General features: G+C 44.3%; 1 protein-coding gene across 1 annotated transcript; it reads left to right on the forward strand.

Moving 5' to 3' along the window:
• Positions 1–8,245: 8,245 nt before the first annotated feature.
• Positions 8,246–16,589, forward strand: LOC143769493 (uncharacterized). Its single transcript, XM_077258116.1, has 5 exons — positions 8,246–8,613; positions 13,510–13,645; positions 13,768–13,947; positions 14,031–14,154; positions 15,698–16,589. The coding sequence occupies exons 2-5, from the start codon at positions 13,562–13,564 to the stop codon at positions 16,411–16,413; spliced, it is 1,104 nt and encodes a 367-aa protein (XP_077114231.1). The 5' UTR covers positions 8,246–8,613; positions 13,510–13,561; the 3' UTR covers positions 16,414–16,589.
• The last annotated feature ends 5,898 nt before the right edge of the window (positions 16,590–22,487 follow it).

Raw genomic sequence — 22,487 nt, forward strand, 5'->3', positions numbered from 1 at the left:
TAGGAAAATAAATGAAAAATATTGGACAATAAAGGACAGTCTCAATTTTTTTTTTCCGTGATGGTATTTGACCCCGGCGAGATGAATCATCTTATCATTGTTAGATTTGGAGCAGTCTGGGAAATGTTGTTGGATGAAAGGATCAATTTATAAGCCTACTGATAGCATCCTGAAATAAGCATGGCAGGTCAAATATTTATTTTATATGATTTAGTTAGGCCATCCTTCTTAGCACGAAGGAAGGGTGGGAAGTTTGAGGAGTTAATAGAGTTATGACTTGTTACACAAATCTCTAGATACTTGAGGGAGGAAGAGGTCCAACCGAAGAGAAAGAAACCAGCTAGGGTTGACGTAATCAAATAGGGTAGGGAGATATTAAGCTCTTACCATTTTTTATTTATTTATTTTGAAATCAGAGCTATGAGGGATTGAAATATATGGGCAGCAGATGAGGAACAGGAGATCATCAGCCTATCTGGCAACCTTACGAATTGTGTTTCTAACTAATTGCAGCTATATTAGGCAAAGTGTTGTAAAATAGCAACACACTATTAAGGTTTTGCTATTCAAAAATAATAAAATTAACTTTACTTTTTGGCAGATGACTGTACCAGAAGCTCAGAGAGACATATGACGTTGGAGTATAAGGTCAATATTCCAGATATCTTACAAGCTGCACATGAAGAACATGCCAATATCCCTGATACAGCCCCATCTTCTAATTCATCACATACTGATAGACAAAATAAAATTCACAGAAGGATTACAAAACATCGAACATCTCCTACAAGTCTGAAGCCATTTTCATGTTCAGAATGTGGAAAATGTTTTAGTCAGAAATCAAATCTTGTTATACATGAGAGAATTCACACGGGCGAGAAGCCATATTCATGTTCAGAATGTGGAAAATGTTTTAACAAGAAATCACATCTTGTTATACATCAAAGAATTCACACAGGTGAGAAACCTTATTTATGTTCGGAATGTGGTACATATTTTAGCCAGAAATCGCATCTTGTTAATCATCAGAGAATTCACACGGGTGTGAAGCCATATTTATGTTCGGAATGTGGGAAATATTTTAAGCAGAAATGGCATCTTGTTAATCATCAAAGAATTCACACAGGGGAGAAGCCGTATTCTTGCCCAGAATGTGGGAAATGTTTTAAAACTCAATCATATCTTGTTATACATGAGAGAAGTCACACACGGGAGAAGCCATATGCATGTTCAGAATGTGGTAACTGTTTTATAATTAAATCACATCTTGTAAGACATCAGAGAAGTCACACAGGTGAGAAGCCATATTCATGCGCAGAATGTGGGAAATGTTTTACAAGTCAATCAAGTCTTGATGTACATAAGAGACTTCACACCCAGGAGAAGGAATTTTCATGTTTAGAATGTGGGAAATGTTTTAACTACAATTCACATCTTGTTAGACATCAGAGAATTCATTCAGGGGAGAAGCCATATTCATGCCTAAAATGTGGGAAAGATTTTACACGTCAGTCAGGACTTGTCAAACATGAGAGAATGCACAGAGGGGAGAAGCGATATTCGTGTTCAGAATGTGAAAAATATTTTATCCAGAAGTCAGATCTTGATATACACCAGAGAATTCACACAGGTCAGAAGCCATATTCATGTTCACAATGTGGGAAATATTTTAAACAAAAACAACATCTCGTTAGTCACCAGACAATTCATACAGGTGAGAAGCCATATTCATGTCCACAATGTAGGAAATGTTTTACTCGGAAGTCAAGTCTTCGTGTACATCAAAAAATGCATGTAGTTTAAGAAATGTATGCAATTACCAATAAACATCTTAAAAGGAAATAGAATATAGAGAATACATATACATTAGATGATGAGTCTGGAAATTTCTAGGACATTTTCTGTTTTTTTTAATTATATTTTCATGGGGATAATAAAACATTGTTTGTAGACTCTTTCACTCGGACCATTGTAAATGCCATGAATTGCTACTCAGTCAGACTCATAATGGGGAAAAATTGTAGAAGCAAAGATGACTTCTTGTTCACTTGGCAATTGATATACATGACTACAGCTTGCCTGAATATATTCTTACTACATTCCCTCTGATCTTGGTCTGATCATTGTACAGGTCTTTGACAATTACCTTTAACTTACTCAAATTGAATGAGCAGACATTCTTAACGTGTGACCAATCCTCGTCGGCCCCCATTGATCCTATATTTAGTTTACATGATGATGGAGGATATTGATCCTTTTAAGAAATGATGGATTCTTGTTCAATAGGAAATCATTTACTGTTGCAAAGGTCGCTTGTGCCATCTGGCGACGGTATTGCCTTGACTGACGTTGAAATGGGACCTAGTATTTCTTATGCAGATCTTATTCTCCTGAGAATGCCCATCCCAGACTAGTCTCAGAAGATTCCCTGACTGTTGACATCTGCAATAAATTGTTAGAAGAACATTGTTTAATTCTGGATTTATTCAGGCACATTACCCATCTCACATCTTGTAGTGCACGCAACACTAACTTGTTGCTCTGAAGTGCAGTTAGGTGTTACCACCTGTCCTGGATCCGTGCTTTGCTTCCCTCACCCTAGACTCTGTTGTGCTCCACGTCTCGCTATGCAGATGGCCCGGTGTGATCCCATGTGAACATCTGCATGGTCGTATATAAGTGTACATCTGTGCTTTGGTATTAAGATGTCAGTGCTCCTAAGACTCTGAGTTGCTCTAAGCACCTTGATCTGCTCTGCTGCCTATTTGCAATCTCCTGGATATCTTCTGCTGGCCTGTGGTTTCCAGCATCCAGCTGCCTGCCTATAGTATTCTGTATGTCTCTTGCCTGCCTACCGTTTCGATCATCCCAGCTGTCTATTCTGCTGTTCCGTGGTGTCCTGGATATCTCCCACCTGCATCCAGTTTCCAACATCCCAGCTACCTGTCTCTGGTCTCTTAGTCATCTCAAGCCTCTTTGCGGTCTCCAGCATCTTAGCTGCTTGTCCGATGTCTCCTGGACATTTCCAGCCTGGCTGTGGTTTCCAGTATCCAAGATGCCGGACCGTGGTCTCCTTGATGCATGCGGTTTCCAGCATCCTAGCTATTTGTTATTATTCTTCTGGATGTCTATCACCTGCCTGCGGTTTCCAGTATCCCTGCAGAAACCCCAATATTCATAAATAGACTTTGGTGCCAGAATGACTGATATAATTCCTATGAAAACCAGAAGAGTTGTCTCCAAAGGTGATAAATTTGTAGCCTTTCAGACTTGTGTCTGTTCTCCAGCAGATAACCTACTTTAATTACCCACAATTAAGTTTTATAACACCACAATAACAGCAACACTCAATTTGGCCTCCCCGCTCGTGCATAGCTAAACTCGTACACTCAACAGGCAGCCCTGGCTGACCAGCCTGACCAAGGAATTGAGACGGGCTTCCAGGATCGCTGAGGAGAGATGGAAGCAATCCCGCTCTGCCGACCACTTCACTGCATACAAGCAGTCCCTCGCCAGCTTCAAGTCCGCGCTCACTGCCGCAAAACAAACTTACTTCTCATCTCTCATATCCTCCCTGTCTCACAACTCTAAACAGGTTTTCAACACTTTCAATTCTCTACTCCGTCCCCCAGCACCTCCCCCTCATTTCTGCTGAAGACTTCGCCTCTTTCTTTAAACAGAAGATCGATACGATCAGGGAAAGCTTTGGCCCACAGCGCCCACTGCCCCTTTTAGCTGCTCAACCCTGCTCCTCCAAAACCAGCTTCTCCACCATGACAGAAGATCAGCTCTCCACCCTCCTGTCAAGATCACACCTCACCACCTGCACGCTCGACCCGCTCCCGTCCCACCTCATCCCTAACCTTTCCACGATCTTCATCCCAACCCTAACGCACCTCTTGAACCTCTCACTCACAACAGGTGTCTTCCCCTCATCCTTCAAGCATGCCAAGATCACACCCATCCTCAAAAAGCCCTCCCTCGACCCATCCTCTGTGTCTAGCTATCGCCCAATATCTTTTCTCCCTTATGCCTTCAAATTGCTGGAGCAACACGTCCATCTTGAACTGTCCTCCCACCTCTCCTCCTGCTCCCTCTTTGATCGGTTGCAATCTGGCTTCCATTCCCATCACTCAACTGAACCTGCCCTAACTAAAGTCACCAATGACCTACTAACTGCCAGGAGCAAGCAACACTACTCTGTCCTCCTCCTCCTGGACCTGGCTTCTGCCTTCGACACTGGACCACTCCCTTCTGCTACAAATCCTCTCATCTCTTGGCATCACAGACTTGGCCCTTTCCTGGATCTCGTCATATCTGACAGACCGAACATTCAGTGTCTCCCTCCCCCACACCACCTCCTCACTTCGCCCCTTGTCAGTCAGTGTTCCTCAAGGCTCTGTTCTAGGACCCCTACTCTTCTCCATCTACACTTTCAGCCTGGGACAGCTCATAGAATCCCACAGTATGCAGTACCATCTCTACGCTGATGACACGCAGATCTACCTATCCAGACCTGACCTCACCTCCTTACTTGCCAAAATCCCGCACTGTCTGTCTGCTATTTCAGCCTTCTTTTCTGCTCGATTTCTACAACTGAACATGGACAAAACAGAATTCATCATCTTTCCCCCATCTCACTCTACCATTCCACCGGACCTATCCATCAATGTCAATGGCTGCTCACTTTCGCTAGTCCCACACGCCCGGTGCCTCGGGGTGATCCTCGACTCTGCCCTCTCTTTCAAGCCACATATCCAAGCCCTTGCCTCCTCCTGCCATCTCAAACTCAAAAATATTTCCCGGATCCGCACATTCCTTGACCGCAACACTGCAAAAACGCTAGTGCATGCCCTTATCATCTCCCGCCTCGACTACTGCAACCTCCTACTCTCAGGACTCCCTTTAGCACTCTGGCACCACTCCAATCCATCCTACACTCTGCTGCCCGACTAATCTACCTGTCTCCCCACTATTCCCTAGCCTCTCCCCTATGTCAAGCCCTTCACTGGCTTCCTATCGCCCAGAGTCTCCAGTACCAAAAACTCTCACGATGACATACAAAGCCATCCACAACCTGTCTCCTCCATACATCTGTGACATGGTCTCCCGGTACCTACCTACACGCAACCTCCGATCCTCTCAAGACCTCCTTCTCTACTCCCCTCTCATCTCTTCTTCCTACAACTGCATCCAAGACTTCTCCCGTGCTTCCCCCATACTCTGGAACTCTCTACCCCAACACATCAGACTCTCGCCTACCATAGAAACCTTCAAAAAGAACCTGAAGACTCACCTCTTCCAACAAGCCTACAGCCTGCAGTGATCCTGAACTTACTGAACTGCCGCACAACCTGCCCTACCCTCTCCTAGTGTTTTATCACCTATCCCCTGCAGACTGTGAGCCCTCGCAGGCAGGGTCCTCCCTCCTTATGTACCCGTGTGCCTTGTTCTTTGCTCATGTTTAATGTATTTGTCTATATTTGCCCCGTATTCACAAGTAAAGCGCCATGGAATAAATGGCGCTATAAAAATGTATAATAATAATAATTACCTGTTCACAGCTGATGGTCATAGCTGAATAGGGGTCAGATGTTTAGAGTGCAAGCTCTTGTTCACACAAAATGGTAATCCACAATAGCGAAGTTCCAATAAATCAAAATAAGAGCTCAAGTGTTATTATAAAAAAAAATTGCCTTGTTAAAACATCAGATCCTAAAACTCCAGCTGACCAACTTGAATTTCACCTTTTGACTACTTTCAGGCCAGTTTGGTTTTCCTAAATGAGCTGGTGATGTCACTTTCTGAGCTAATGGAGAGCACTAGTTTCCAAAATGGGTAATGCCAACACAAAAGTCATCAACAGCTATTCTCACAACATTTCTGCCATCCCCAAGACCCGAGTTTTCCTTAGATCTAACAGCTTATGTGTATAGTCCAACACTGTCATCTGCTAATGCGCTGACCAAAATCGAAGCATCCAACATCATGAGCATCCAGCAAACAAGCTGCTACTCAATTCAGAGGAGCAACTCTTCAACTACACATAAGTCTCTTGCCATAATTGTTGCTCCACACGTAGACGGAGTGGAGTGGAGTGCACTTTCCCACACAATGACAATTCCAAGTATGGGGGCATGGTCTCCACCATGAAAGAGTACATAGCGGAGATGGCTTTCAACAAGATGTTTTGGCATAGGTGGTTTTCCTTTATTGGATGCTGCCCTTCCCGTGGTTGTTCCTTCCTGGTGAAAGACCTGGCTATTCATTGCTTGCGTTGAGAAACACATGATGGTGTCTCCGCGGGTTTTCTACATGCTTTTGCATATTTCCCAAAAGGGATGGGGGCAGTGTTCTGGATCACTGCGTTGAGAAACACTTGATGGTGTCTCCGCGGTGTTGGATGTTTTGATCTCCCCGAGGTCATTCATCCTTATGTTCAAAACAACAAGAAATATTGGCGGCTACTTATCTGCCAGTGAGGCTGAGAGCACACATGCCATAATTTCCCAAAAAGTGGTACAATCCAGTAAGTGGTACAGCTACGAATGCACCACCAGCAATTTGGATGAGTGGGAGATGAATTTGTACACAAGCGGTTTACTGGAAACGTTTTAATTTTCTAATCATACAGCTCTGGTAAAAATTAAGAGACCACTGCAAAATGTTCAGTTTGTCTGATTTTTCTCTTTATATGTATATTTTTGAGCAAAATGTAAATTGTTCTTTTATTCTATAAACTACTGACAACATGTCTCCGAAGTTCCAAGCAATAAAATTTGTATTTATTTTATGAAAATGAGAAATGGTCAAAATAACAAAAAAATGCAATGCTTGCAGTCGTTGCAGACCTCAAATAATGCAAAAAAAACCAACTTTATAATCATTTAGAAACAACAATACTAATGTTTTAACTCAGGAAGAGTTCAGAAATCAATATTTTGTGGAATAACCATGGATTTTACTCACAGCTTTCATGCTTTCTTGGCATGCTTTCCACCAGTCTTTCACACGGCTCCTGGTACAATAATGTAAGCAGTTCTTCTTTGTTTGATGATATGTGACTATCCATCATCCTCTTGATTACATTCCAGAGGTTTTCAATGGGGTTCAGGGATTTGATCCCATGACAGGGATTTGATGTGGTGGTCCTTCATCCACACCTTGATTGACCTAGCTGTGTGGCATGGCGCATTGACCTGCTGTAAAAACCAGTCCTCAGAGTTGGGGGACATTGCCTGAGCAGAAGGAATCCACTGTTTCTCCAGGATAACCTTGTATGCAGCTTGATTCATACGTCCTTTGCAAATAACAATCTGCCCAATTCCAGCCTTAATGAAGCATCCCCAGATCAACACCGATCCTCCACCAAATTTCACAGTGGGTGGAAGACACTGTGGCTTGTCCGCCTCTCCAGGTCTCCATCTAACCATTAGATGAGCAGGTGTTGATCTGGGGAGGCTTCAGCAAGACTGGAATTGGGCAGGTTAATCTTTGCGAAGAACGTATGAATCAAGCCGCATACAAGGTTATCCTGTATTTTTGCCAGAGCTGCATATAAAGAGCTGACAATGTGAAACACAGTGCTGGCCACATCATGTTGTGAGGTTGTTTCGCTGCAGGAGGGACTGGTGCATTTCACAAAATAGATGGCATCATGAGAAAAGATTATTTGGCAATACTGAAGCAACATCTGAAGACATCAGCCAGGAAGCTAAATTTGGGCGGAAATGGGTCTTCCAAATGGACAATGACCAGAAGCATACTGCCACAATGGTAACAAAGTGGCTTCAGGATAACAAAGTCAATGTTTTGGAGCGGCCATCACAAAGCCCTGATCTTAATCCTATTGAAAATTTATGGACAAAGCTGGAGAAGTCGGTGCGAGCAAGGAGACCTACAGACCGGGATCAGTTACACCAGTGTTGTCAGGAGGAATAGGCCCAAATTCCGACCAACTATTGTGAGAAGCTTCTGGAAGGAGATCCCAAACGTCTAACCCAAGTCATTCAGTGTAAGGGCGATGGCACCAAATACTAATGAAATGGATGTAATAAAAATGCCCTAAAACATTCTCTCTCTCTCTCATTATTCTGGTGTCTGGCATATATTAATAATTATGGTAATCCTAATTGACCTAAAACGGAAAGGTTTATTCTGATTTCATGTCAGATATTGAGAAAAACCTGCAGATGTGTCTTTATATGGTGGATGGAAACTTCTGGTTTCAATGGTATATATCCCAAAATAGCCTAAAAAAAATCAATTTGTGTCACAATAATATAAGCCCTTATATGACCACAACAACCAAAGGAATGTGATAATGAAAAAGAAAAAAAACTGATAACACTTCCAAAATAATAAGTATAAAAAGTAATATAAGGGATAAAGGATCAGAGGAAGGAAAGTGACGTCCAGCATCCAAGTGCCGAAAACCCTCAGGACACGATCCCCTGATCTGAGAAATCCATTCACCCAGCACATGCTGAGCCTACAGGTCATGTGATCCCTGACTCCTCCCACACATGTGACTGATCACATGACTGTGACATCACCGCAGGTCCTGTAAGCACAGAACAGCCATATCTCTTGTGTGCTGCTCTGCAGGAGGAGGTATGTGGAGAATCCCCATTATTGGGCACAGACAGTATTAACCCCTTAGGTTTTTCTTCTGATGGGATGGGGGCGAATTAACCCTTTTTGGGAGCAGCCTTTAAATAAATCAGTGCTTGGGTTTTTCCTTTGCATTTGTTGCATTTCAAGAGTCAGTCATTCCTCAATGGCGCCATTTTTAGGTTAATATAATGCTTGTTTTGAGTGGACAATACCTCCATTTTTGTTCTAATTTGTTGTCATTTCCATTGTTTTTCCTAAAAAAAAGAAATAGGTTACTTTTATTCAATTTATTTTATTTTTTACATTTCTTAATTTTGCAAAGTAATAAGATTGGCGCCTTCACTGGTTATCAGCGCCCTCTTCTGTATCACATGACTGGCGGTCTGACTACCCGGACCACACAGCGTCCCTTTCTCAATGTCATCCTGAGAGCCTTGATGTGATTCTCATAGTCTTACGTCGGGAAGGTCTACAGAGAAGGTGCTATATGATCTGATGGGTAGGTGATAACTTGTTGGGAATAACCAGGGACGTACATAGAAATCATGGGACCTCATAGCAAAACATCCTAATAGGGCCCCCCCCCCCCCCCCGAGAAAATGTATGCTGGTGCAGGCGGGGTCACAGTACTTAGGTGCAGTCACCTCCCAACTTTTAAACACAGGAAGAAGGACCTGTGACACAAATATGGTAGTTTTGCCCTACTTGAGGTCCCAAAAATGTCCCTCGCATACAGTATGATTACTTCACGGTGCCAACACAGTATGATGTCCTTAAAGTGCCCCCGCACAGTATCATGCCCCCATCACAATCCACACCAGAGAGACACCAGGTTGGGGGAGGGGTGGTGCCTGCCTCCTTCCCCTGACACATGAGCTCCATTGCGACTGCGACCGCTATTAGTGGTACATCAGTAGGAATAACCCATCAAGGGTGCGTGTAAACATAATAATAATAATAATAATAATAATAATCTTTATTTATGTAGCGCCAACATATTCCGCAGCGCTTTACAGTTTAACAGTTTCAAACACAACAGTCATAGGTAACAACGTTAACAATACAATAATAAAGCAAAATAAGATGACTCTGCTCATGAGAGCTTACAATCTACAATGAGGTGGGGGAGATACAAAGCACAGGTGTGTATTTACAATGATGGTCCAGCCCTCTTCAGGGGGTGGGGGGGTGGATGGAGATAGTGAATGGGCTACACACACACACAAGCATAAAATGACTTTGATTAGTTAATGTGGTAGGCAGCTCTGAACAAATGTGTTTTGAGCGAGCGCCTAAAACTATGCAAGTTGTGGATGGTCCTAATATCTTGGGGTAGAGCATTCCAGAGGATTGGCACAGCATGGGAGAAGTCTTGGAGTCGTGAGTGGGAGGTACGGATTAGTGCAGAGGTTAGTCGAAAGTCATTTGCAGAGCGCAGCGGTCAGCTAGGCCGATAGACAGAAATGAGGGAGGAGATGTAAGGGGTGCCGCACTGTGGAGAGCTTTGTGGGTGAGAACAAGTGCTTTGAATTGTATCCTGTAATGAATGGGCAGCCAGTGTAATGACTGGCGAAGAGCAGATGCATCTGAGTAACGATTAGCTAGATAGACAACCCTGGCTGCTGCATTAAGGATAGACTGGAGAGGGGAAAGTCGAGTAAGGGGGAGGCCAATTAATAGAGCATTGCAGTAGTCCAGGCGGGAGTGGATTAGGGCGACAGTGAGAGTTTTTGTTGTCTCCATGGTGAGAAAAGGGCGGATTCTAGAGATGTTCTTTAGGTGTAAGTGGTACGAGCGGGCAAGAGATTGTATGTGGGAGGTGAAGGAGAGATCGGAGTCAAACATAACACCCAGACAGCGTGGCTGCTGCCGGGGTGTTATTATGGTGCCACCCACGGAGAGGGAAATGTCAGATTTAGGGAGGTTAGTAGAAGGCGGGAGCAGAAGAAGTTCAGTTTTGGAGAGGTTGAGTTCCAGATAGAGAGTGGACATGATGTTGGAGACTGCAGACAGACAGTCAGTGGCATTCTGTAGTACAGCGGGGGTAAGGTCAGGGAATGACGTGTATAGTTGTGTGTCATCAGCATAAAGATGGTACTGAAAGCCAAATCTGCTGATGGTCTGTCCAATTGGGGCTGTGTAGAGGGAGAAGAGAAGGGAGCCAAGGACTGAGCCCTGAGGTACCCCAACAGTGAGAGGAAGAGGAGATGAAGTGGAGCCAGAGAACAGAACACTGAAGGAGCGGTCAGAAAGGTAGGAGGAGAACCAGGAGAGAGCAGTGTCCTTAATGCCTAGAGACTGGAGCCTAGAGAGTAGGAGAGGGTGGTCAACAATGTTGAAAGCTGCAGAAAGGTCGAGGAGAATGAGCAGAGAGTGGTCACCGTTACATTTTGCTGTCAGTAGGTCATTGGTCACCTTGATGAGTGCAGTTTCTGTCGAATGTAGGGGGCGGAAACCGGACTGTGAAGGGTCTAGGAGGGAATGAGTGGAGAGGTAACGGGTAAGGCGGGAGTAGATCAGGTGCTCCAAGAGTTTTGAGATGAAGGGGAGATTGGAGACCGGTCTGTAGTTGTTTGTGCAGGATGGGTCGAGGGTGGGTTTTTTTAGTAATGGAGTAATGATAGAGTGTTTGAAGGAAGAGGGGAAAATGCCAGAGGAGAGGGAGAGATTAAAGATTGTAGTTAGGTGAGTTGTGACAACTGGAGAGAGAGATAGGAGGAGATGAGAGGGAATGGGGTTGGTAGTGCATGTAGTTGGACGAGAAGAAGAGAGGAGCTTGGAGACTTCTTCTGTGATGGGATCGAATGTGGAGAGTGAGCCAGAGGAGATGCAGGGAGGGATGGGAATCATTGCACTTGGTGTCTGGGAGCGGATTTCCTGATGGATATTGTCTATTTTCTCTATAAAGTGGGAAGCCAGATCATCAGCACAAATGTCTGTAATAGGGTCTTGTGCTTTTGGCCTGAGGAGGGAGTGAAAGGTGTTAAAAAGTTTCTTGGGGTTGTTGGATACTGAGGAGGTCAGGGTGGTGTAGTAGGACTGTTTGGTGAGGTGAAGGGCAGAGTTATAGGTGCTTAACATAAATTTGAAGTGCATGAAGTCTTCTGGTGTGCGTGTTTTCCTCCATAAGCGTTCAGCACTCCTAGAGCATCGCTGAAGGAATAGAGTTTGCGATGTGAGCCAGGGCTGTTTCACTCTGTGTTTGGAGGTTCTGAGGGTGAGGGGAGCTACTTGGTCAAGGGTGCTTCTAAGAGTGGCATTGTAGTGATGTACAGCCAGATCAGGAAAGGAAAAAGAAGAGATTGGGGACAACGATGAGTGTAGGGAGTCTGAAAGTGTATGAGGGATAATGGCATGTAGATTTCTGAATGTGTGGTAGGTAGGAGAGTGCTGGGGTGGGCGAGGAATTGTGAGCGTGAAGGATAGAATGTTGTGGTCAGAGAGGGGAAGCGGTGAGTTATCTAGGTAGGAGATTGAACAGAGCCGGACAAAGACCAGGTCCAGGGTGTTACAGTCTTTGTGTGTTTCAGAGGTTGAGAGCTGTGAGAGGCCTAGAGAAGTGGTTAGTGATAGAAGCTGGGATGCAGATGTGGAAGTGGGGCTGTTAATGGGGATGTTGAAGTCTCCCAGGATAAGGGTTGGGAGTTCTGAGGACATGAAGTGCGGCAGCCAGGCAGAGAAATGGTCCAGGAAGTGGGTGGGTGAGCCTGGGGGCCGGTATATGACCGCTACTCTGAGGGAGAGGGGACGAAAGAGCCTGATGGTGTGGACCTCAAAAGAAGGGAATGAGAGTGATGGAACTGGGGGTATAACCTGGAACGTGCATTGTGGGGACAAGAGTATGCCGACTCCACCACCAGGTCTGTTTGTGGGTCTTGGGGAATGGGAGAATTGTAAGCCACCCTGGGAAATGGCAGCAGGGGAGACAGTGTCAGAGTCCTGGATCCAGGTTTCGGTGAGGGCCAACAGATTCAGAGAGTTGTTCAGAAAGTAGTTGTGCAGGAGAGGAAGCTTGTTACATACAGACCGTGGATTCCAAAGGGCACAATTGAAAGAGAGAGATGAGGGAGTGCAAGTAATATTAATAAGGTTAGTACGGTTCTGATTTGTCACTTCTTGCCACTATTCCAAAGATTTCTTAAAAAAAAAAAAAGTGCAGTATTGATTTATGTAATACATGTTTGTCCAAAAATATTTGGCTCCTGCAAAAAGGGGAAACTCACAGGAAAGCAGGCATATCTCCAGGGTGCTGCATTAACCTCTAATAATTCAACTCTTCCAGGTATAAATAATGAAGTAAAGGGTGCGCAGCCTGGAAGATGCCTTGGTCTGTGAATAATGGGGTGTATTTGTGCAAAAAATAAAAAATTGTGGCACATTTTCCATAATGCAATCCCAACGGTCCCAGAGAACAATTTAGGAAAGTTGGTAATTATGATGTAACTAGACCCTTATGGTTTGTGACCTTTTTTGAGTGACTTCAGCATTACATGTATCACTGTCAATGTATTCGCACCAGTTTTATGGAGCAGCCGAGCCACCTTCATCCACAATCAGAAGCTCCGCTGTCGTCTTCAGTAGACAAGCCCAATCTTGTGGAATACAATGTACACTACACCAGGTCTGTATGACCTCCTACAAAACCACCTCGAAGGGGTTTTCCTTTACTGCAGTGAAGGGGAAGCAGCGCGGAATCAGAAATATGACTCTTAGGATTAGTGGAGATTCCAAAGGTCAGAAGCCCAGTCAACAAGCGATAGCATGTCCTAGCTATATGGTATCACATAACAAGATTATACCCCTTTAAATGTTTTCCCTTATTATCATCAGTAATTGTATTTTCTACAAGGGATTTTGTGTGATTTTACATCAGCTTATCTTCGTTCTATACAGATTCCGACAATATCGGATCCTATATAAGAAAATATTCCTGATAGACCTGTCAATGATGGATAGAATCAGAGATGAAAAAGTGGCAGAGGGTATACTGAATCTTACCCTAGAGATCCTCTTCCGGCTTACAGGAGAGGTGAGAGATTCTGGTGACATCACATTACATCATCTAGGGTAATAACAGATGATCTGACCGGAGAGGTGAGGACTCTGTAAATGTCTGAAGTTAGATTTATTACTACATCTCTCCATACACAGGATTACACGGTGGTGAAGAAGACCTCTAGTGATCACTGTCAGGTCCCTATGTCTGAAGGATGGGGAGGAACCCTGAACCCAATCCTGTGGTCTCCACCGAACTCCTGGATACATGAGGACATCAGTGACCAGAAGATCCTAGAACTGACCTACAAGATGATTGAGCTGCTGACTGGAGAGGTGACACTGCTGGGAATGCTGGGACATTATACAGTGACACTATGGAGGGATTGGGGGGATGACGGTATCATTGTATGTGTCAGGTTCCTTTAAGGTGTCAGGACGTCACCGTCTACTTCTCCATGGAGGAGTGGGAGTATCTAGAAGGACACAAGGATCGGTACAAGGACGTCATGATGGAGGTTCCCCACTCCCGAATATCACCAGGTAATAGACAGGACTAAACACACACATCTGTTAAAAGGAGTTAGTTGCTTTAAGAAAATCTTAAAGGCTTTGTTCAGCCACTGAAAAATATGAAACAAAAAGCTTTTAGAATGATATAAAATAGATAATATCCCCCTCACTGTTATCATTCCAACCCTTTCTTGGTCCTTTGATGGTCTTTGTACTTGTACTTCTGGTCCAGACTGACATGTGACCTCCTCCATCAATCGTTGCATCAGGAGCAGTGGTCACCACAGCGGCCAATGATGAGACCTCTCAGCATCCTCCAATGTAACACTTTTTTAATATTTACTTAAAATCAATGTCAGAATGAGCAAAATGATCAGTAGAAAATCAGAAAGGAAAACTTTCATATACTGACACGGATGTCATGCATTTTCACAGTACGTACACCAACCTCAGCAGGTTGAGGACATTTATTTGAAAAAACAATCCTTCATACACTTCTGTTTGCTGAAAAAAAGTTATGTCTCGTGGAATAAGGTGAGGATCAAAATAATACACAAAAACAGAAAACAGCTCTTTAATGAAGCGGTAAGTGTCCTTGAGTTCAAAAACTTCCATGTGTTTAGCTTTGGAAATCTCTTGACTCCATTTCTTACATGCTTTCATACATAGCATTAATGTCATAAACAGGGGAACTAAAGATAATTAATCTATCAGTAAAGTATTCTGTAATGGAATTATCATACCTTTTCCCGGCATTCTCCCAGAAATTTTGTTATCTTCCTCTTAGCGATATTTGCTTTACTTGTGTATTAAACACATATTGATTCATACTATGGGTGTATCCATTCTCTATGAAGCCTTGAAACCTATATTCTTTATAGGTCAAACTTAATCTCATATGTTGTCTTCGCAGTCAGACTTAGAAAAAGTTAAAGAACTCGCAAAATGATCCAAAGCATTCTAATCGGCAATGAAAATAAAAAACATTGGGCAATAAGAGTCAGAGCCACCAATTTTTCTGTGATGGTATTTGACCCCAGCCAGGTTAATCATCTTATCATTGTCAGATTCAGAGCAGTCTGGGAAAGGTTGTAGGATGAAAGAATCAATTTATAAGCCTACTGATAGCACTTTGAAAAAAGCATGGCATATAAGATTTTTAGTTTACGGTATATCATTTCGTTAGGCCATCCTTGTTAGCATGAAGGAAGGGTGGGAAGTTCTGAGAAGGTAATGGAGTTATGACTTTTTTCACCAATTGCTAAATACTTGATAAAGGATGGGGTCCAGCAGTATAGGAAGAAACCAGCTAGGGATGACATAATCAAAGGAGGTAAGGAGATATTAAGCTCTTATAATATTTTTTAAATTTAATTTGAAATTTAAAGCTATAAGGGATTAAAATATACGGGCAGGAGATAAGGAACAGGAGATCATCAGTGTATGTGGCAACATTACGAATTATGTTTCAAACTGTAATTCCAGCTTTATTGGGGAAAATGTTATAAAATAGCAACACACTTTTAAGGTTTTGTTATTCAAAAATAATAAAATTAACTTTACTTTTTGGCAGATGACTATACCAGAAGTTCAGAGTGGCATGAAACGTTGGATTTTAAAGTCTACAATCGAAATATGATATCACCTTCACATGAAGAACACGCCGATATTCCATATATACCCTCATCCTCTAATTCATCACACATTGATAAACAAAATAAAATTCGTAGAAGGGGTACAAAACATCTAATGTCTCCAAATGTGAAGCCATTTTCATGTTCAGAATGTGGAAAATCTTTTAACCATAAATCACATCTTCTTAGACATGAGAGAAGTCACACAGGGGAGAAGCCATATGCATGTTTAGAATGTGGAAAATGTTTTACAGCTAAATCACATCTTGCTAGACATCAAAGAAGTCACACACAGGAGAAAGCATTTTCGTGTTTAGAATGTGGGAAATCTTTTAACCGGAAAGAAGATGTTGTTACGCATCATAGAACTCACACGGGTGAGAAGCCATATTCATGCCTAAAATGCGGGAAATATTTTACACGTCAATCAAGTCTTGTCATACATGAGAGAAGGCACAGAGGGGAAAAGCCATATATGTGTTCAGAATGTGGAAAGTTTTTTACCCAGAAGTCAGATCTTGTTTCGCATCATAGAATTCACACTGGTGAGAAGCCATATTCATGTTCAGTATGTGGAAAATGTTTTAACAAGAAATCTTATCTTGTTAAACACCAGAAAATTCACAAAGGTGATAAGCCATATGCATGTTCATAATATGTGAAACATTTTACCCAAACATCACATCTTATTAATCACCAGAGAATTCACACTGGTGAGAAGCCATATTCATGCTCTGAATGTGGGAAATAAGTTTTAATGTACATAAAAAAATTGCATGTAATTTATGAAATGTATGCAATTATCAATAAACATCTTTAAACCTAATAGAATACAGAGAATATGGTAGGGTTTCTACTCATTCAGCTGTGGTTGAGGAAGGCATAGGCAGTGGTTTCATCAAAATGTCCAGGCTGGTTTATTACAAATTTCATAAACAGCATATAAAAACAAAAAGATAGCCTTTTCGGGCACAGGGGGAAAAAACCAAGTAAATAGTCCATACGGTATTGTGGGTTCGCCCACTTGGATTAGTGTCCAGTTCTTAAGTCCTTAGCAAAAACCAACGCACTTGAGGTCTACACATCTCCAGACCCAGCCAATGAATGAGACAACTGGTCTCCATTTTTTCTGCCATACCACACTCCTGGGGTGGGATATGTGTGCAGCCATTCCCACACATCTCTTTGACTGCTCGTAAATCTAGCACTGATATACCCTATTAACTCGTTCACCACTATATGTGCTTGAGCCTGCTTTTCCGGGCTTACATCACCGAAGCTACCAACCTCAACGATACATATGTCTCCTCAAGGACCTGTCCAGAGGCCATCTTTCATACCCCCAATCTGTTCAAATCCTGGGGGCTTGGCACCTTCCACTATCAAACAATGGACCCTCTCCGGCAGGCATCTGCACTCTCACCGCCCTGAGCTAGCCCACTCCATCTGTGACAGGATCCTGAACGACTGGAGTACTGGAGGTGAGGGAGAGATTTCTAGGGGGTTTACCAGGCACTCGTGATCTGCAGATGTCAGCTCAAGCACAGGAGCGTGTGCACCGAGGACAGTGTGACCCATGCTGACTGCGTTTTGGGTGCAGCCAGAACCTCCCTCCATGACTGCCTTTCAACAGCAGGGTGAACCCTTATGTGTGGGGTTACCCTCCTGGATCCTGGGCCTAGCCACTGTGGAGTCTTCTCGTTTTCCCCCTGCAGCTATCTTCCGTGGACTGGTTGTGGGGTTGAGGGTGGCACTGTTGCCTCTGAGTTTCACCACTGGAGACCCATTGCTTTGGGAGGTAAGAGGGCTTCTGACCCTCTGAGCCAAAAGATTAAGCCATCACATAATATCTTCATTGACTCCATAAAAACTTGAAATCTTGTCAAATATAAGCCTATATAGTTCAGGCCAATAGTTCTTTGCTGATGCCTAGTGTAGTGACCTGTCATCAAAATTTCAGAACAAGCCAAGTCAATTTGTGTTTTATTGATACATCCTTGGGAATTTCATACACTTTCCTGCACTTTTTGACCTGTAATTATACCTGCCTATTTACCCAAACAATAGCAGGCTAAAACTAGATACTTTTCGTGATGTCTTAACCCTTTCCCCACTACTCCCTGTAGAGATCAATGCATAATATGCTCCCCTTTGACCTCATTTAACCTGAGCAGGGCAATAACTACCAGATTACTTTGCATAACATAGACTCCCCCACAGTGGCGTATCCAGGGGGGGGGCAGCCGGGGCATGTGCCCCGGGCGCAGCCAACAGGGGGGCGCCAGCGGGCCGCCTGATGATGCGGCGGTCCAAGGAGGCTCCCCGTCGGTGGCATTCTGCTGCCCCCACAGTCTGAGATAATCCCGTTCTCTGAGCCGGCTGTCAAATTGGCAGCCGGCTCAGAGAAAGTGCTTTGCGCCGTCGTCAAATCTCAAGGTGTACAGCGACGCCGCGGCTGTGCCGCCGCTGTCGCTAGTACCCTTGGCTTGCCTGTTGTGAATGTGTGATCCCTTCTAAGTTTAACCCCCGACGACTGCTGAGGCGCCGCTGACCGCTGCTGGCACTTCCGCATCACTGAAGTGCCAGCAGCGGCGACGTCACTCTCTCTTCAGACACAGCAGGGCAGGTGAAGCACAGGCTGCTGCATTGCGGTGTTGTTGGACGGTGGTAAGTGTGCTCCAGCTCCAGACCACGGGGACCGGCTGGGTAATGGAGCTGAAGACACCTACCGAACTTAGATTAGAATCAGATAATGTTTGATATTTAAGGGGGCTGGTTGGGTTGGGGGGTCGGTCGGCTATATGGAGCCTGCAGCCAGGATAGGGAGGGAGCAGGGGCCAGGGGCAATGGTTGGTAGTAAATTGTGTGTGTATATATAGAGGTGAGAGGTGCTGTGTGTTGTGCGTGCGTGTATATAGGTGAGAGGTGCTGTATGTGTGTGTTGTGCGTGTGTGTGTATACAGGTGAGAGGTGCTGTGTGTGTGTTGTGCGTGTGTGTATACAGGTGCTGTGTGTGTGTTGTGCATGTGTGTATACAGGTGAGAGGTGCTGTGTGAGTGTTGTGCGTGTGTGCATATAGGTGAGAGGTGCTGTGTGTGTGTGTTGTGCGTGTGTGTATATTGGTGAGAGGTGCTGTGTGTGTGTTGTGCGTGTGTGTATGTAGGTGAGAGGTGCTGTGTGTATGTTGTGCGTGTGTGTATATAGGTGAGAGGTGCTGTGTGTGTGTTGTGTGTGCGTGCATGCGTAGCGCTGCGGGTGAATGTGCAGAGATGTAAATGGTTTTGTGTGTGTACGGGGAGGAGAGGTGAGGGCAATGATGGGGCTGATGGGGAGAGGGCAATAATTGGGATGGAGGGGGAAGAGGAGATGATGGATGTGGTGGAATGGGCAATGATGGAGGTGTCAATGATGGAGGTGGAATGGGCAATGATGGGGGTGGGGGGAGGAAATGATGGAGGTGGTGGAATGGGCAATGATGGGAGTGCTGGGGAAGGAGGAAATGATGGAGGTTGTGAAATGGGAAATTATGGGGTGGTGGGGGAGAAAGCAATGATAGTAGTGGTGGTGGAGAAGGCAAAGATGGAGGTGGTGAAGAGAGCAATGATGGGGTGGGGCAGAGGAAAATAATGGGCATATATGTGGAAACAGTACAGGAGAATGGGGGGCATGTATGAGGAAAGAGTACGGGGGAATTGGGGGAATGTATGAGGAAACAGTACTGGGGAATAGGCAGCATGTATGAGGAAACAGTACTGGGGAATGGGGGGCATATCTGAGGAAACAGTATGGGGGATGGGTGCAGACAGTATGAGGAGCGAACGGGGGAATGTATGTGGAGACAGTATGAGTAGCGATGTGAAAAATGTATGTGGACAGAGTACAGGGAGTGAGGGTGATGGGATGTGTGCAGACACAGTATGGGGAGTCAGGTGAGCAGGCAGCATAGAAAGTGAGGGGGTAAATATATGGGGAGACAGTATGGTGAACAGGGGGATGTGAGAGGAGACAGTATGAGAAGGGAGGGGAATAGTGTGATGAGACAGTATGGGGGGAGAAAAATGAGTGGGCACAGAATAGAAACTGAGCAGTGGGGGTGTAGCATGGGGGGACAGTGTAAGGGCACAGCCAGGAGCAGACAGTATACCAAGGAGGGGGAGTATGATGAGAGAGTACAGTATAAATACTGGGCCCTATAGGGGGACACAGTATGAGAGGACAGTGTGAAGAGGGGGCCGGTATGGAAAGGAGAGGTCAGTGTGAAGAGTGTGTACCATAAGACGGACAGTGTGGGGGTCATATTTTGTGCAGACAATATAGTGAGGGGCAATGTTTTATACAGGAGCATTATAATGACACTTGTATCTTTAAGGGTATTTTGCAGATTTTCTGCAAAAGAACGGAGAAGATGGAAGTCTGCAGAGACAGCTGTGGATGAGAAAACTCATAATGGGGTCTGGACAAGATGAAGAAAGGAAGGAGAATGACTCCAGAGACGACGTCATCTATAAGGTACCTGGATGTAAATGTTATTTACGGCAAGGGAGAATCCTAAAAGTGTGCAGTGCATGCGTTGTGAGAATTCAGTAGACTGCGATGTCAGGATTCAGCTCTGCAGGTTCCAGTAGTCGTCACATGGACACTTCACGCATATGTGACTTTCACATTTATGGTCTGGTGACAATGAGCTTCTCTTCCTGCTTCTCTGTTTTTCACTGAACATTGAGAGCATTAGGGAGAGAGGCTCGTCGGTACATGACTAAGTGTGCAAATCGCATATGTCCTGGGGGGGCGCCAAAATGAATTCTTGCCCCGGGTGCCAGAAACCCTAGATACGCCTCTGCTCCCCCATGCCGAAGTCACGCAGGACCACCTCAGCAACTCCTAACCATGGAAAACAATCTTCAATAGACCCTGGCGACGTCCTCCGGTCCACATTCTCCAGATGATTCATCCTGCTCATCTCTGCCTGATGGGGCTGAGCCAGACAAGATCCCAGCTATCACAACCAGAAATCCAGCACTCCTATCCCGGATCAAGCAGCTCTACTCTCACAGTTCAAGTCTATCTTACACTCTGAATTATCTAAAATGTCAGAAAAATTAACTAAAGAACTTTCTAAAGAAATTAGGAAGATGGATTCTCGTACCACTGATCTGAAAGATAAAATTGACTCCACTTCAGCTACCCTCTCTACTCATGAAAACAAGCTAGAGATACTCCATGAAGAAAATTACTCCTTCAACAATAAACTAGAGGATTTTGAAAACCGGGCTCGCATCACAGGCCTGCCTGAGACAATTACAGACCTCCAATCCACAGCTATGGCCGTGTTCCAAGAACTGATACCTGGAATTTCTATTGAACGCCTGGAAATCGATCGCCTCCACGGAGCCCTGAGTAGGAGCAAACCAAATGGACCGCCCAGAGATATGCGTCACCTCTAAAATTCCAAGGTCACGCCTTACAAACTATTTCCAGACTTAACCCTGACTACCATCGCTAAAAGACACGCTATGAAACCATATCTGGAAATTGCCCTATCTGCCCTTCAGTCCCTTGTTCTAAGAGACCATAATAATAGAGGTTACTCTGGTATTCCTCACTTCCTACACCAGGTTCACTACCTGCTAAATCTGCCTAGTTCACCCTATCTCCCCTTCCTAAAATATAAATATCATTATACCCCATAATCCCTTTTTCCTTAAAAATATCCATGACCCCTCAGTGTTTCTACACACTGCTGCTCAGCACGTTGTGTTTAGCAATATTCAATACTTGCTGCACCCCCATCTAGCTTTGTCCCCTCTATCTTGTACAAGTTACACTAACTATTGTACCCACCTTAACCCCCACCCCCTTAACTGCCCAAGAGGACTCGTAACAATTTACCACTCCCATTATTATGCTCTCATATGAATTTCAGGCCACAGTAGGGACACCCTTATCAATATGCCTCTAACCATCGTATCACACAGTGTGCGGGCTCTTCGATGTGCAAACATACCGAAGCTTTCCGCTATTACAGATCCCAACAAGCAGATGTGATTTGCTTTCAAGAGACACATTTCTCTACCTCATCGTATTCAAAGTTTTTATATCCCTTTTATCCACTTTTCCACAAAGCTAGCCCCCAAATAAAACTAAAGGTGTTGCCATTTGCTTCAAGAAATATGTCCCCTTCATCTTTAAGTCCTTAATCGCAGATAAAGAGGGCCATTATGTCATGGTGACTGGTTCTGTCTCTGGTGAGGTGGTGACCTTTGTCTCCTACTATGATCCCAATGCTCATCAATCTGCCATTTTCTCTGGACTACTTTATTTAGTCTCTGATCATGCCCAAGGCACTAGACAAATCTGCAGTGACTCCAGCTCTATACTTAACACTGCTCTCGACAAGTCTACAAATGCCCAAACTCCAACTCCCCCAGTAGCTCCACTTTCTACATATTCAGCTGTTCTAAACAAACTCCTTTCCCAGTACCAATAGGTGGATTTATTGACAGAACAATTCCCCTCGGTCAAAGACTGTATATATTTCTCTCCTCCACATTTATACACTATTATAGACCACATATTGGCCCACCCATCAATCATACCTATACAGTCTACTCCCTGGTTAGATAACTTTCCAGTCCAGCTCACCTCACTTTACACCCACGACCCCGTTCATTCAACTGGACTCTGAATGGCTCCTTACTTTCTTATCCTGAAATTGCTCAGAGATTGAAA

The sequence above is a fragment of the Ranitomeya variabilis genome, chromosome 4 (assembly GCF_051348905.1).
Source record: "Ranitomeya variabilis isolate aRanVar5 chromosome 4, aRanVar5.hap1, whole genome shotgun sequence".
In the NCBI taxonomy this organism is placed as follows: domain Eukaryota; kingdom Metazoa; phylum Chordata; class Amphibia; order Anura; family Dendrobatidae; genus Ranitomeya; species Ranitomeya variabilis.

Bases quoted from the DNA above. Each gene is read 5' to 3' on its own strand.
- LOC143769493 (XM_077258116.1), top strand. From the start codon at position 13,562: ATGATGGATAGAATCAGAGATGAAAAAGTGGCAGAGGGTATACTGAAT. The intron at 13,646-13,767 runs GTGAGAGATTCT...CTCCATACACAG, and splicing joins TCTTCCGGCTTACAGGAGAG to GATTACACGGTGGTGAAGAA. The intron at 13,948-14,030 runs GTGACACTGCTG...TGTATGTGTCAG, and splicing joins TTGAGCTGCTGACTGGAGAG to GTTCCTTTAAGGTGTCAGGA.